General features: G+C 39.1%; 2 protein-coding genes across 3 annotated transcripts in view; both read left to right on the plus strand.

Annotated features, from left to right (window-relative positions):
• The window catches only part of LOC104705631 (protein ZINC INDUCED FACILITATOR-LIKE 1-like), a 13,868-nt gene extending 2,102 nt beyond the window's left edge, over window positions 1-11,766 (plus strand). For both annotated transcript variants that reach the window (XM_019228254.1, XM_010421676.2), the window contains 14 exons: window positions 9,055-9,157; window positions 9,264-9,369; window positions 9,455-9,508; window positions 9,597-9,659; window positions 9,746-9,795; window positions 9,879-9,954; window positions 10,046-10,228; window positions 10,315-10,402; window positions 10,483-10,568; window positions 10,664-10,771; window positions 10,881-10,925; window positions 11,024-11,112; window positions 11,233-11,276; window positions 11,405-11,766. In XM_019228254.1, the coding sequence (XP_019083799.1) occupies window positions 9,055-9,157; window positions 9,264-9,369; window positions 9,455-9,508; window positions 9,597-9,659; window positions 9,746-9,795; window positions 9,879-9,954; window positions 10,046-10,228; window positions 10,315-10,402; window positions 10,483-10,568; window positions 10,664-10,771; window positions 10,881-10,925; window positions 11,024-11,112; window positions 11,233-11,276; window positions 11,405-11,496 (1,187 nt within the window). In that variant the 3' untranslated portion in view covers window positions 11,497-11,766. The remainder of the gene's footprint in view (window positions 1-9,054; window positions 9,158-9,263; window positions 9,370-9,454; window positions 9,509-9,596; window positions 9,660-9,745; window positions 9,796-9,878; window positions 9,955-10,045; window positions 10,229-10,314; window positions 10,403-10,482; window positions 10,569-10,663; window positions 10,772-10,880; window positions 10,926-11,023; window positions 11,113-11,232; window positions 11,277-11,404) is intronic.
• The window catches only part of LOC104705636 (protein PNS1-like), a 4,369-nt gene continuing 1,870 nt past the window's right edge, over window positions 12,920-15,418 (plus strand). The window contains exons 1-3 of the mRNA XM_010421679.1: window positions 12,920-13,293; window positions 13,497-14,408; window positions 14,909-15,083. Coding sequence (XP_010419981.1) covers window positions 12,970-13,293; window positions 13,497-14,408; window positions 14,909-15,083 — 1,411 coding nt within the window. The 5' untranslated portion in view covers window positions 12,920-12,969. The remainder of the gene's footprint in view (window positions 13,294-13,496; window positions 14,409-14,908; window positions 15,084-15,418) is intronic.

Consider the following 15,418-nt stretch of genomic DNA (forward strand, 5'->3'; position numbering starts at 1 on the left):
ACCAAAAAAAAAAAAAAAAAACCCTTATCCACCTCCAACTCCACCCATTCGAACCCCTTTCCCATGCAATCAAAAGACCGTAATATACCAATGTTCAGCGCAAAACCTTCCAACCAGCAACCATCTCCGTCCCGAATAACTCCTTCCATTGTAGCTGGACCCAGGTTCCCACGCGACACTCCATCTGTTGAGAGCTCAACCCACCCAACGCTCGATGGCCCGTAGCCGCCAAGAGATCATCCTCTCCACACTGCGTCCCACACATTGACCCGCTCCCACCAACGCATGACTATGCAAAACCTCCACTTCCATATCTTTAAGGAGACGAACTCTATCTCGATACTTTCCATTCTCACCAAACATATTCCCACATCTCCACTAAACTGCCATACTAAACAACGTTGGCCACTCCCCGCCCGTGAACCCGAAATCACCCCCATATTCTCAAATAGTATCACAATAAATATTATCACCCCCATATTCAAGCCGAAATTAAAATTTATCGCGGAGCAGTTGACATTTCTCTCTTCGTTGACTTTTCTCTCTCAAAACGCGATCTTCTTCCTTCACCAACCACCTTCGCCAATCTCGGCGTCGGTCGCCGTCGCCCCTCATGGGCAAGTCCAGACCTAAGAAAAAGCCCCCCCCGCGGTAACCCCTCTGGTGCCGAAACCTCTGCTTCCTCCCCGGCGAGGCAATCCCTACCTGATTCTCCAAAATCGGCTAGGGATGTCTCTGTCTCGTCCCCTGTAAAGTTGTTGCCTGAGTTAGAAGTGAGCTCAGCCAATAATGAAGTCAATCTGGCCATCCTTTGCGGTCAAGCCTCGAAGACTGGCGATTCTGAAATTGCAATCCCTAGATCCCCAAAAGTTATGGCTGCAACCGTTGTGGCGGGCACATCAAAATCAGTACCTGATAAAGAGCCGGGCGAGATTACTCCCCTACCTGCTCCAGCTACGCTAAAAAACCCCATCATCCTTCCTCCGGTGGCACCTGCTAGTAATCCCCCAGTTGAAGCCCAACCCTGAAAAGCGATGGTCAAAGACAGCTCCACGCATTTAGAGAGGAAAAAATCTCTTTTTACGTTTGAATCTGGAGAGGTATGCATAACTATCCCCAACTAAGTCATTGAGAAGAACAAAAAGGCTTGGGATAGCTTTATCCTGGGTCAGTTTTATGAGGAGCCGCCTGCTAGAGGTGTTGTCCATGCCATTGTCAATGTTATCTGGAGCCGTCAGCGAAGGGACATTACTGTCTCCAAAATGGAAGGTCACTCGTTTCTGTTTAAAGTTCCTTGCCCGAATGCTCTTAGACGTATCTTGAGTCAGCCGTTATGGCAAATTGACGGTCAGACGATGTTTGTTGCTAAGTGGTCTCCGGACGTTACCCCAAAAAAGCATGAGCTAACTATGGTCCCGGTATGGTTGGATTTCCATGGCGTGTCACTGGAGTTCTTTAATCGTGAGGGCTTGGAACACATTGCAGGCTTGGTCGGACATCCTCTATGTCTCCACCCTCACACAGAAAAGCTTCTGAACATTGAAGTCACCAGGGTCTACACAGTTATTGACCCGCGTAAGCCACTATCGGATGCTGTTAATGCAAGATTTGAATCAGGAATCATCAAGAGGATTCGAGTCTCTAGCCCCTGGCTCCCTTCATTGTGTAGTCACTGTAAACAGGTTGGGCACACTGTAACTCATTGCACTCTAGCCCCTCCTAAATGCACCTCATGTGTCTCAGTAAAGCATCCCACAGTATCATGCCCTCGAGCAAAGAAAGATAAGGCAGCAGGTAAGGCTCCCATTCAAAGTCAACTACCGATTGTTGAAGTAAAGGAGCCTTCTGGCCCCATCATTCAAAGCATGGCGCTTCTTCCTACTTCAACGCTCGCCAAGCAGACAGCTACAAGTTCAACAGCTGACCTGATTGCCCCACCAACAACAGTGGAGTTGCCAAAGCGGAACGCACCCAAACCTTATGAGAAACATTTTGATGCGGATAAGTTGTGTATTGACCTATCTACAAACATGTTCGCTCACATCTCACCAAATGGTGGTCATGATAATGCCAAGGAGTTGGATACGGATGCTAGTCTCTCGGGTGATGAGGACAACCCTGAAGCAGAGTCTGACAGGTTTCTCCAGGTCATATCTAAACGGTTACTAAAGAAGAAAGATTCTAGAGCCCAGGGTAGAGGCCCTTTATCTCTCTAACTCAATATCCTCCATATGGATATTTTTTGTCGTAATGTAAGAGGGTTTAATGACCCCATTAAACGTAGAAGTTTTCGGAAATGGCTAAAGGTATATAAACCTCTTTTTGGCGGAATTATAGAAACTCGGGTGAGCCCCTTGAAGGCTCAAAATTTTGTTTCCAGTGTAGTCCCGGGCTGGTGCTTCTCGGATAATTTTGATTTCTCTGACCTAGGTAAGATATGGGTTGTATGGCACCCTTCTGTCAAGGTCACCATTTTGTCAAAGTCTCTGCAAATGATAGTTTGCCTTGTCCAGTTGCCTTTTGTATCTGTGGAACTGGTGGTCTCCTTAGTCTATGCATCGTCCACCTCTAATATGGAAAGGAAACTACTTTGGGATGAGCTCCATCTCCTTGCTGCTTCATCTACTGTGTCGAACAAGCCTTGGGCAGTCATTGGAGATTTAATCAAATCCTCTTCCCTCACGAGCACTCCAACCCAAGCATTGTTTCTTTATCTGGTGGCTTGAGGAATTTTCAAGATTGTGTGAGCAAGTCTTATCTCACAGACCTCCCCTACTGCGGTAACACATTTACTTGGACAAACAATCATGATGTTGGTCTAATAGCAGAGAAGTTAGATCATATCCTTGTGAACAATGTCTGGTTGTCCCTTTTCCCCAACTCGATTGGTGTCTTTGGTGAACCGGGTTTCTCAGATCATAGTCTATGCTGTATTTTCTTGGATTCTGGTATGCAGAAGAGGAAATCGCCTTTCATGTTTCTTTCACACCTCAATCAACACCCGGACTTCGCTCCCCTGATTAGATTGTGGTGGAATGCCCTGTCATTTGACTGCTCGAAGATGTTGAAACTGTCCAAAAAGCTAAAGGAATTAAAGAGTGTCATTCGAACCTTTGCCAAGGACAATTACTCCAAACTTGAGAAAAGAACGAGTGAAGCGTATGAGGATTTAATGGTTTGTCAACAACAGCTGCTTCAGTCCCCATCAGATCACGAGCACCAGAAGGAAAAACAAGCCCATTTGAAATGGTCGGCATTGGCTAAAGCTGAAGAGACATATCTGAGACAAAAGTCCAGAATATATTGGTTAAGGGATGGAGACAGCAGTACACGATTCTTCCACAAGGTAATATTGTCTCGTATTGCTCAGAACCAAATCTTGTATCTGCTGGACGACTCTAATCGCATGGTAGATACGAGGCAATGGATTCAGCAAGTTGTTGTAACGTACTTTATGAACTTCCTGGGATCAGCATCCAATGCGTCACCGCCTAGTGTGGAGGAACTGGCTACCTTGCTCCCGCAGCACTGCTCTGCATCAGCAAGTCAGATGTTATCAAAGCCATTTACCTCTGAAGAGATCAAGCAGGCAGTCTTCTCCCTACCTCGTAACAAGGCCCCAGGTCCAGATGGCTACAGTGTTGAGTTTTTTACTGCTCACTAGAGTACAGTGTGACCAGATGTGATCGCTGCAGTCCTGGAATTCTACTCCTCTGGGCAAATGCTTAAACAATGGAACTCCACTTTGCTCTCTCTCATTCCGAAAAAACCAAATGCATCCAGAATGACTGAGTTTCGACCCATCGCCTGCTGTAACACCATATACAAAGTCGTGACCAAACTGCTAGCAAGTAGGCTCAAGGCTGTTCTGCCAGATCTCATCACCAATACCCAATCGGCCTTCATCCCAGGACATCTTCTAGTTGAAAATATCTTACTTGAAACGGAGTTAGTCCAAGGGTACAATCAGAAGAACATCTCTACTTGAGGTTTGCTAAAGGTTGACCTGCGCAAAGCGTTTGACTCAATTCATTGGGACTTCCTCGTCAACACAATGCGAGCCATGGACTTCCCTCCGCATTTTGTCACTCTCATCAGCCAATGCATCACCACGCCAATGTTCTCCCTCGCGATTAATGGTTAAACTTGTGGTTATTTTAAAGGCGCTAAAGGACTTAGACAAGGTGACTCCATTTCACCGTATCTGTTCACCATAGCGATGGAGGTCTTCTCTCAGTTATTGAACAGACGCTACAATAATGGTTCCATTGGGCACCATCCTTCAGCCTCCATCCTTCATGTATCCCATCTTGCTTTTGCTGACGATGTAATGCTTTTCTTTGTTGGCACAAAGGAATCTTTGCGCAACATCACCACAGTACTTGACACATTCGCTGGCATGTCTCGTCTAACCATGAACAAGGACAAGACTGAGCTGTATATTGCAGGAGTGAACCAAGCTGAAACCGTAACGATATCCTCTCTTGGTTTCAGGATTGGTTTATTCCCATTCCGATATCTTGGTCTTCCTTTGATGCACCGTAAACTCAGAATCGCTGATTACAGACCCCTTCTGGACAAAATAGCTTTGTGGTTCTCACCCTGGTCAGCTCGCGCTCTGTCATACGCTGGTAGAATGGCTCTAATCACTTCAGTCATCTACGGTACAGTAAATTTCTGGGCATCGGCATTCATCTTGCCGAAAGGTTGCATCAAGCACATAGAGTCGCTTTGCTCAAGATTTTTGTGGACAGGCGACATAAACAAAAAACCAAATGCTAAGGTTGCTTGGAGTACACTATGCCTACCGAAGAAGGAAGGGGGACTTGGATTTAGGTGTATCTCTACTTGGAACAAAGTCTTATGCCTAAAGTTAATCTGGAGGCTGTTTGTGGGTGACTCACTTTGGGCTCAATGGCTTAAGAACAATAAAATCAAAGATGGAAATTTCTGGATGCTTGATGAGAAAAAGGCAACTTCGTGGACATGGAAAGCGCTTCTCCACCTTAGACAGTATGCTCTCCGCTTCCTCTGCTGTGTTGTAGGTAACGACGAGCAAGTCAGTTTTTGGTATGATCGGTGGACCCCTTTTGGTCAACTTATCCACTTTATAGGTCCGGCGGGCCCTCTGCAAACGGGTATACCTCTGAATGCTATGGTTGCAAGAGCATGCTCTCAGTCGGGATGGCTGCTAAGGCCGTCACGATCTCCGCAAGTGGAGCAACTGCACATGCATCTGTCAACCATTCAACCACCTGATTTTTGCCCTGAACCTGACATTTTTCTCTGGAACATTGATGGGGAGGAACAAGACTACTTTAGCGCAAAGCACACATGGGAGAGTTTGAGGCAGCGTCGAGAACCGCTATCATGGACAGCACAAGTCTGGTTTAAAAGGGCCACACCCAGGCATGCATTCCTTTTTTGGCTCACTCATCTTGACCGATTACCTACTCGTTCAAGACTAGCAAGCTGGGGAATGCAAATAGATATTTCTTGCTGCATGTGTGGACGTGGTCCTGAGACTCGTGATCACCTATTACTACATTGTGTACTCACTGAGGAGATATGGTTGCAAGCAACAAAAAGACTGGGCTACCGCCCTTTCGTTTTTCACACGTGGGAGGCTCTCTCTGCTTGGTTAAACTCCTCTGATGATATCTCTCCCATCACTCTCAAGAGACTGGTGGCACAGGTAGTCATATACACCGTTTGGAGGGAAAGGAATGAACGATTGCACAACAGCACCAACACTTCCTTGCTTGCTCTGTTCAGGACTATGGATAGAGGAACCAGGGATGCTATTCTAGCAAGGAGTCACATAAAGCTCTTCAAAAACCTCCTCGGCGACTGGTTAAAGTTTTTGTAGGAGAAGTATTTCTTTGATAGCCCTTGAGTTTTTTTTTTTTGGCAAGGCCTATCTTTTGTATCAACTTATTGTAGTTACTACAATACATTTTCTTCAATGAAAATTCACAAATTTTCAAAAAAAAATAAAAAATAAATAATCAACTTAGACTAAGTATAACATAAGAAGATAACTAAAATAAATATTATCAACTTAGACTAAGTATAACCATAGTTACATATACTTCATAATACAACTATATTTTAATTCTGGATCTTTAGAAAATATTATTTTGTATAATTTGTTAATTTTCTTTGTTCTTCTTTTGTACAATAAGTATAGATTTATAGGTATCTAGCTAATTTCCTAACGTGATATGTTTATTATTCAACATATTTTAATAATTATGAGACAAAAGCTGGTTAACAAACATTTTGGTAATAGATAAGATTTTGTGTCACGTGTTGAGCAAATAATTATGTGTTGAGCAAATTTAGAAAGTAAAAACTTACAATTTTCTTACCTAAAATTAGATTTTCAAAGTAAGTTGTCAATAAAATCGTGAAATATGTAAAGTTAGTAATTTAAGATGTTGACAAATGTCAATTTATCGATTTGAGATTACAGAACATGTAAAAAAAAAATAGTTTTTTTTATTTGTATATTATATATCCATAAATGTTATACATAAAATATTGTGACATGTTTCATGATTTAATTTAAAATATTATATTAAATTATTTTATTTTTATTTTTAATTATAAATATACAATGATTTAAATTAAAAAGTGATGTTTTTAATTTGAAATTTATTTTTTAAAGAATAATATAAACAATAAATATTTGTTTATTCCTTTTTCAATATTTTTAATTTTCTTATGTTGTAATATTTTTAAAATCATATTATTTACTTCAATTTGATTTCAAATTGATAATCCATGATGATTCAAGAGAAAGTTTATTATTATTTTTTTCAGATTTTTTTTTTAATTTTATTATGTTATAGTATTTTATTTTCTATTTTGTATCTCTTAATTATCTAAGAGTCATATATCATCTTGCTTATGATTTTTTTTTTTGATTTGTCAATTTTTTTTAATTTCTCAAATTTTATTGGGTTGGTAATTAACCCATTGCAATCATGCAATTTTCTTTTCCTCAGTTTTTCTTTCAAAATATTTTGAGTAAAACAATTTAGTGGTTAAAGAAACTATGTTACAAAAAAAAATAGTAGTTAAAAGAATTATGTCAAAATGAAAGTAAAACACATAAAATTGGTTTAATTTGTACATAAAGACATTTTTAGGTGGTTTATAAATAGCATACTTTAACAAACAAAAAAAAATCTTGTGTAAAAACACATTTTGGTGGTAAAACATAGAGTAAAATGTATGTGGACGCTAATAAGATGGCGCTTTGACGTTTGCATATAAAATATTTTGTGAATAAGTTGTCGAATATTTTTAAAATTTGGTAATAATAATATTTGTATTGATAAATATTTGACAAAAGTTTTAGTAGCTGGTAATTTAGTTTAAGATTTTTGTAATAATTTTTATGATTTTAAATATAAATTAGTGTATTAAAGTATAAACAAATTTGATTTTTTCTCTTACTAAAAGTATTTATATATTTACTTCTAAAAAGTAGTTGTTACTTACACTAAAATGTTAATTTATTTTTAAAAATTTAATTTTATTAGACAACTTCCTAATCAAAGTACATAAGCAGAATAAACTTGTGTATGAACATCAATGATTTACATCTGTAGGTAACTGACGTAGGCTTTATCTTGACATAACCTAGCCCTTATCTTAATTATAATGTTACAAACTGATATATTCTTTTTTGTTTCAATTACTTATTAATCTAAATGCCTCAGTGATCTTATCGCGGAAGTATTTTAGATGTCGATCCCAAGAGGAATAAAGATTACCACACGAGAGATGCGAGAATTTAAACTAATTCAGAACAAATGATTTTTAGGATTTTGTTTTGATTAAAATGAAAGAAATGCAAGAAGTAAAATAAAGACAAAGTAGTGAACCATGAGTTTAACTATCATGGGAATGGATTAACAATCATGCAATGATGCAAAGGTTGAATAAAGCACAATCCTAGAACATGGAACTCAAAGATATGACAATCCACTTTCGTGGCAATATCATCTAATTATTAACAACTTCCGTTCGCAATTAAATGATCAATGAGCATTACAAACAACTGAACAAGTCCAACTAGTTCACTAAACACCCTAATCATCCGTTCGCTAGGTCTGTAAAGCTCATAAATGTTCGGTTCAAGCATTTCATCAAAAAAATATAGGGCGAGAAATGCTTAGACTCTAAACTCTAGATCAACCTAAATGACTAAACTAATAATAACCAACCTAAATCAATCATCACCTAACCATGAAATCATCATAATCTAGCATTACCAATGATCTAACAAAAAGACTAATTAACAACTAACCATGGTAAAAGATAAAGAAAAATTCATAAACATAAAGATATATAAGATAGAGATGAAGAATCCTTCACTAAAGTGGCATGGATCTTTGAAGATCAATCCAAAATATTTTGGATCTAAATCCAATTCTAGAGAAGAAGTTTAGAAATGTCTCACAAAAGTGATTAAATACAAAATGGGTTCGGACCGGGTCGAAGTTTTTGATCCAACTCGCGATTGAATCCTTCGGTGTACCTTTGGACGAAGAGGTTGGCCGCAGGCTGCCATCGTTCACCATCTGCCCGAAGGTGCTTCAGAAGTCTCACTCCTTGTTCACTTTTTGCTCATTCCCGCGCCAGAATGATATATGTCCATTAAAACCGTCATAACCCTTGCATCGTAGCTTGAACTCACCTCCGTTAGAAAGCTAACTTAATTAGCTATAACTTTTATGAAGCGCTCCGAAGCTAAATATCAATGCATCCGAGTCTGATCTTTGAGACGCTTTTGACTGGTTTCTGAACCTTTCTTTTCTCTTCTTTCCACTTAAATGTGTGTCATCCACAATCATCTTAACCTGAAATGGGTCAAAAGACACACAAAACACGTAAAAAATACACACAAAGACACTCGAGGACTTCTAAATGCAGAAAAGACAATGAAAATACTAATGGAACACAATGAAACAACCATGAAAGAGCAGTAAATATAGAGTATATATATCACAAACTCACAGTGTGTGTGTTGCCTTTTTGGAGGTTGCTCTTTTATGCTGGGACGAGCGTTGACATCTGTGATCTGCGGAATTCTTGCTGATCGTTATGGTAGAAAACCTGTAATCCTTATTGGAACCACTTCAGTGTAAGTAATGTTTTATTTGCATTTCTTGATTCTTCAATCTCCCTTTCATAAACCCTTTTTTGTATTTTAAAAAAATAAACCAATGCTTTTTGATTTTCTGTTACAGGGTCGTTTTCAATACTCTGTTTGGCCTAAGTTTAAATTTCTGGATGGCCATTATCACAAGGTTTTGTCTCGGTTGTTTCAACGGTTTACTCGGCGGTCCTATCAAGGTCTCTTCTCCTCTCCTCCTCTTAAACAATATAATTCATACTTGCTTGTTCCATGAATCTCATTGAGTCATTGTGATGAATCCAGGCATACGCAGTAGAAACGTTCCGTGATGAGTATCAAAGTTTAGCATTATCAGCAGTAAGCTCCTTGTTCCAAAGTTTACCTCTTGTGTTTTCCTTCCAATTCAATATTAGAGAATCTTAACATGATATCCCTGACCCTGTAGGTTAGTACCGCATGGGGAATTGGACTCATCATTGGCCCTGCAATAGGAGGTTTTCTTGCTCAGGTCTTCTTCTTTAACATTAAGCATTTCTATCTAATTCTTTCACTCTTACCTCCCTTGCCCTTAGTGATTCTTGTTTAACTTTGTAGCCTGCAAAGCAATATCCAAGTTTATTCTCACAGGATTCGATTTTTGGCAAGTAAGCGTTATCTCCTCTTCACTTTTCATTCAACTATTTAATAGATATACAGTCGTCTCATGGGTCTATAAATCATAATGCAGATTCCCCTACTGTTTGCCGTGCTTTGCAATATCCATTTTTGCATTCTTAGTGACCATAATCTCGTTATGGATTCCGGTAAGCTCTTTACTTTTCCTGCTCCATGTAGACTCTAGTTACTGTGTTTAAATTAGCTTTAAGCCTAGTGATGGCTGTTTCTCCTCTCCAGGAAACATTGCACAATCACAAGTTTGATGATCATGATCAGTCTTTTGATGCTGTCAAAGATGATCCTGAATCTAATAAAGTGGCAAAGAAAAATGAGAAAAAATCTCTCTTGAAAAACTGGCCACTAATGTCATCTATGATCGTCTACTGCATCTTTTCACTTCATAATATGGCTTACACAGAAGTGCGACTCTTCTTCTTCTTCCACTTTCATCTTTTGTTTTATTTTGGCCCATGTATGAGAAATCTTCAGCTTTCTTTCTTGGATAGATCTTTTCGTTGTGGGCAAACAGCCCGAGGAAATTTGGAGGTTTGGCATACACCACTGCAGAAGTTGGTTCTGTTCTTGCAGTTTCAGGTGTGTCCATATATATGTCTCAAAGCTAACATTTACAATAGAATTTGTAATGTTCTGACCTAGACACTACTTCTTTCTAGGCGTTGGTCTCCTTATCTTTCAGCTTTCCCTCTACTCTTATGCGGAGAGGAACTTAGGCCCAATCATAGTTACACGTATATGTGGGGTAGTCACTCTGCATGCTCATGTTGTTCTTACTGTTAAACCATATGTTTTTGAGGATGCACGTTCTAATCTTGTGCTTGTTTTCAATACTCACAGATTCTGTCTGTGGTTGTCTTATCAACTTACCCACTAATAGCAAAACTATCTGGTGTCGCCCTTACCATGGCACTATATTCTGCATCCGTAGCAAAGAACGTCTTAAGCGTAAGTTTCTGATAACCTTAAAGTAGAAGAATGTGTTGATTTGGAATTTAATTAGTCTATATCCTCCACAGTTGTGTGTGTGTGTTAACTAAAATGTTAATGTGTGTAGACTTCTACTATAACTGGAACGTTCATCCTTCAAAACAGGGCTGTGGTAAGTAATTTCACAACATTGATTAATTTTACTATTTAGTTAGGTGAGAAACCATGCAATAATTAGAACCTCATTAATTCTTTTATATACAACAATAGGGACAAGACCAAAGAGGAGCAGCTAATGGGATTTCCATGACAGCGATGTCTATTTGTAAAGCAATAGGTCCAGGAGCAGCAGGAGTCATGTGCGCAACTTATTCTACCTCATTTTTTACATTATTATGCTTCAAATTTTGTTATATGTAACAAACAAACAATCGCAAGTCTCTTATCTTCGTTTCGCTTACAACTTTGTCTATCCGCAGTTTTTCTTGGAGCGAGAAACGCCAGGATGCTTCTTTTCTCCCTGGTAATGTGAAATCTTCATGTTCGCATATAATCCACATTATTAATCAACTATGCAGCTATACAAGTTTAGAATATAAACACTTAACCAATGTCAGAGTATATATTAAAGATGGTGAGAATGTGGTGCAGGCACCCAGATGGTATTCTTTATACTGAATGTGGTATTGGCAGTCGGGGTTCTTTGGACGTTCAAACCGTTTCTAGGTGAAAGACAACATTAAGAAGCCACATCGGATTGTATTTTGATTGTAGAATATTGTATTTGTCTGATGCCAGAGTTATACCAGAGATCATGTGTGTTTAATAATATGGCACGGGGGGAAAAAAACTTATTAGACTACGTACTGTCATCATCCTCTGTATGTTTTTTCTTTCGGTGTCAATGTGAAGTCATCCTCTGTATGTTTATTGGACAAGTTGTTCACAAAATCTTGTCTCTGTGAGAACAGTTGTAAGAAGATATTTTAAAAATAAAATTGTTTTGTAAATTAGTACAACGTATGTCATTTTTTTTTCACAACATGCCATTTTTCATTGTATCAGATACACTGTGCCCGGATTAAGTTTCTACAGGTTGGATTTAATTTGGACGTCCAAATTCGTGGGTTCCGAAAGGAAAAAAAAAATAGTAATTTTTCGGACAACAAAATTTTATGACAAATCTCGTAACTTAGGAGGGATCGAATATATCTGCATCCGTATAAGTTGCGTTTTAGACTCTAGTATTGGTCGTTATCAAATCAAATCTTGGAATAGTTAGTATTATAACAACGAGTAGATTTAATAAAGGTTTCTACGTACATGATGTTTTCGCGATAATGGCTACAAAAAACACCTCTTCAAATTGTTCAAACTCTTCTGAACGTAGACGGAACTCAATCTCTATGAACACAACAAGTACACAACAAAAAATCGCAACCGTTTATCTCTAAGTCCAAACCGCAGACGTGTCGCTTCAAATTTACTTGTTGTAGCTTACACGTCAATACACAAGATAATGATCTCTCTTTCTAAAACAATCTTCAGTTCTTCACGTGTGTGTGTGTGTGTGTTTTTTTTTTTTAAATTCAAACATGCAGACGAAGTGGAACATATCAAAACGCAGACTTGTTGTCGATAGCGAGAGTGTGCCTCACCTCACGCGCTTGCAAGGTGAGAGATGTATGTGCACATGTCATATTCCTTTGGTGGAGTCATACTTTTGTACCATCAAACTAGTCATAGTCATACATAATAAAACGTTACTAAATGGTGTCAACAACCAAAATCAAAAAAAGTAAATCAAAAAGGTTATTGACAAAAAAGAAAACAAAAACAAAACAAAACAGTAACATCATCATCCTCACACACCAATCACACAAATAACGTAATCAAAAAATTGTTATTATCCCACTTTTAAAAGAAGAAACTTTTTGTTTTCTGCCAAACACTTCAATACAAAGAGACGACCGCCGTCGCCGGGAAGTGACGTCACCAAAAATGGGTGCCACAGAGCCCGTACGATAACATCTCAGTCCGAGTCCTGCATTTTTCCTAGCAATCACTCTCTTCTTTTGCTAAAATAGTCTTCTTTTGTTAATGATCAGTTTTTATTTTTCCTTTTGAAGGAGGTGGAGAGAGAAAGCAAAGGAGAGACGTTAAAGATAGACAAGGAAGAAACAGAGAAGAAGCAAAGAAGAGGAGGAGTAAAGGATATGGAAGAGGAGGAAGGAGAAGAGTCAAAGGATAAAGATGAAATTAGTCACCATAGATTTTTAGCGAGCTTGAACAGATTAAACCCAACTAACCCTCTTAGGATCATTGTTAATGGCGGTGGTGGTTCTAGATTCACTACGCCTACGCCTCCTCCGCCTACCAATCTCGCACAACCACTCCGATCTTCCTTAAGACAGCCACATCCGCCGCCGCCACCACGGCCTCTGACGCCTCCTACCTTCGTGCCAGAAGAGCCTCAACCTCAGACTCCTCCGCCTCCTTCTCAAAATCAAACTCGTTCCATCTTCACACCAACCCCTCAAGTAATTCCCTTTCCTTTTTGCATTTCAGTCTCAAAGTTTTCATTTTTTCAGGGAATTAAGTAGTAATTTGGTTGGTTCTGTAGATTTGGAGGAAACTGATAAAAATTTGAACTTTATTGAGAATTTTGGTGGGTGTTGTTTGAAATTAGTTAGGATTTCTAAGTTGGGTGAGTTGAAAGTTTCCTAATTTATTTGGTTTGCAGCCAACGTTGGCATCACTGAATTCAACCAAGTACACAAACAAGTTCTTTCTGCTGCTCTTCATATTTCACAAGGTTGTTGCTATTGGGTTTGTGTGCTTCCTTGTCTTCAGAGGCGTCCAAGGTCTTATTGGATCCAATGGTCGTGTCAAAAGGAAAGAGCAAAAGATCCTCAGATTCCTACTTCCACAAGTCGAAGCTGCGTCACTCTTGAGCATCGTTCTCGCATTCCTCTGGCAAATGGCATTCCGGATTTGGCCTGAGTTCATGATTCACTTCATACTTTGGAGTACCTTTTTGATGTCTTTATCCTCAGGGATTCTCTTACTGTGTTTTCAGATGCCAGCCACTGATGCTGTTGGGGTTTGCCTCATTGCATTCTCAATTGGCAATGGTTTATATGCTTGTTGGGTCACTCGCAGAATCAAATTCTGTTCCAAGATTTTGGTCAAGTCGTTAGAACCTGTTTCCAAGTTCTCGGATTTGAATTTACCCACCTACTACATGTTAGCTGCTGGTTTCATCTGGATGTCTCTTTGGATTTTTGGTGTCATTGGTGCCTTGAACTTCTATTTCCCACCACTTGTGATTATTGGCTTGGTGTTAAGCCTGGCTTGGACGACGGAAGTGATGAGGAATGTTGTTAATCTAACTGTGAGTAGGGTCATTGCTTTGTACTATCTAAGGGGAATGCAGTCTAGTACCCGGTTTAGTTTCCAAAGGGCCTTGTCTCGTAACCTCGGGAGCGCGTGTTTAGGATCTTTGTTTGTTCCAACAATAGAAGCCTTAAGAATCTTGGCAAGAGGATTGAATTTGCTCAAGGGTGAAGATGAGTTCATGTTTTGTTGCGCTAACTGCTGTCTCAGACTCATGGACTTCATATTCGAGCATGGAAATGGCTGGGCCTTTGTACAGGTACTATCAACTAGTTCTTTAAACCATGTCACTCTCATTTTTCGTATATTCGAATCATTTTTATCATTTTCAAGGGAGTAGAGTAGGTAACAACTAGTTTGTCATGATCTCTCCTAATTATTATATTGTATATATCTGCAGCAGTCATTTTGGTTTCTTTATATAAATATCTTCTTGCAAAGATTCAGTCTAGTAACAGTATTATAATCAAGTTGGTTGTGGTGAGTCTTTGTTTTTTACTCTTTTTTCGGATATGAGAATCTTGCATCATCTTGAGAAGTCGAGGCACAACCACATGCATTTCTGCATTTTTAACAATTATTTTGAATCACATAAATAGTACACTTAAGTTTTGGAATCAATAGTATTGGGTCATTTGTGCCTTAATAGTAAGTTTATTGTACAAATAATCTAACTTTTAAGTGGGTAACAGCAGACGGGGCAAAACTAGACTAGATCACTATCCATTCACCACTCACTAAGTAGTCTTGTTGTTACAGATAGCTGCTTATGGGAAGGGATTTGTGAGGGCGTCGCAAGACACGTGGAAACTGTTTGAGGATGTAGATATGGTTGAGATCATAGATGCAGACATAACAAGCTCCATCTGCTTCCTCACGGGGATCTGCAGCGGATGCGTCTGTGTGATTGTCGTGGCTGCTTGGACTCATACAGTTTACAAACCTTTTACAGCCACCATCTCCTTACTTGCCTTCTTCATTGGATACCTCATGGTAAATAACACTTATACTATTGAACTCTAAAAGGTTTTTGATTCAACTGTATTCTCATCATATATAATCATTTTGTTTTTGGTGGGAATGTGTTAACAGACAAGGATCTCAATGGCATTGCCACACGCCTGCGTAGGTTGCTACTACACTTGCTACGCGGAGAATCCAGAAAACAGATTCTTCGACAATAAACCAATAAAAGATAGGCAAGCTTTGATAAAAAATGGACGTGTTGCTGTCACCACCCCTAGAGTTCGCCGTGCTCTAGCCTAGCTT

The sequence above is a fragment of the Camelina sativa genome, chromosome 8, assembly GCF_000633955.1.
Source record: "Camelina sativa cultivar DH55 chromosome 8, Cs, whole genome shotgun sequence".
Lineage (NCBI taxonomy): Eukaryota > Viridiplantae > Streptophyta > Magnoliopsida > Brassicales > Brassicaceae > Camelina > Camelina sativa.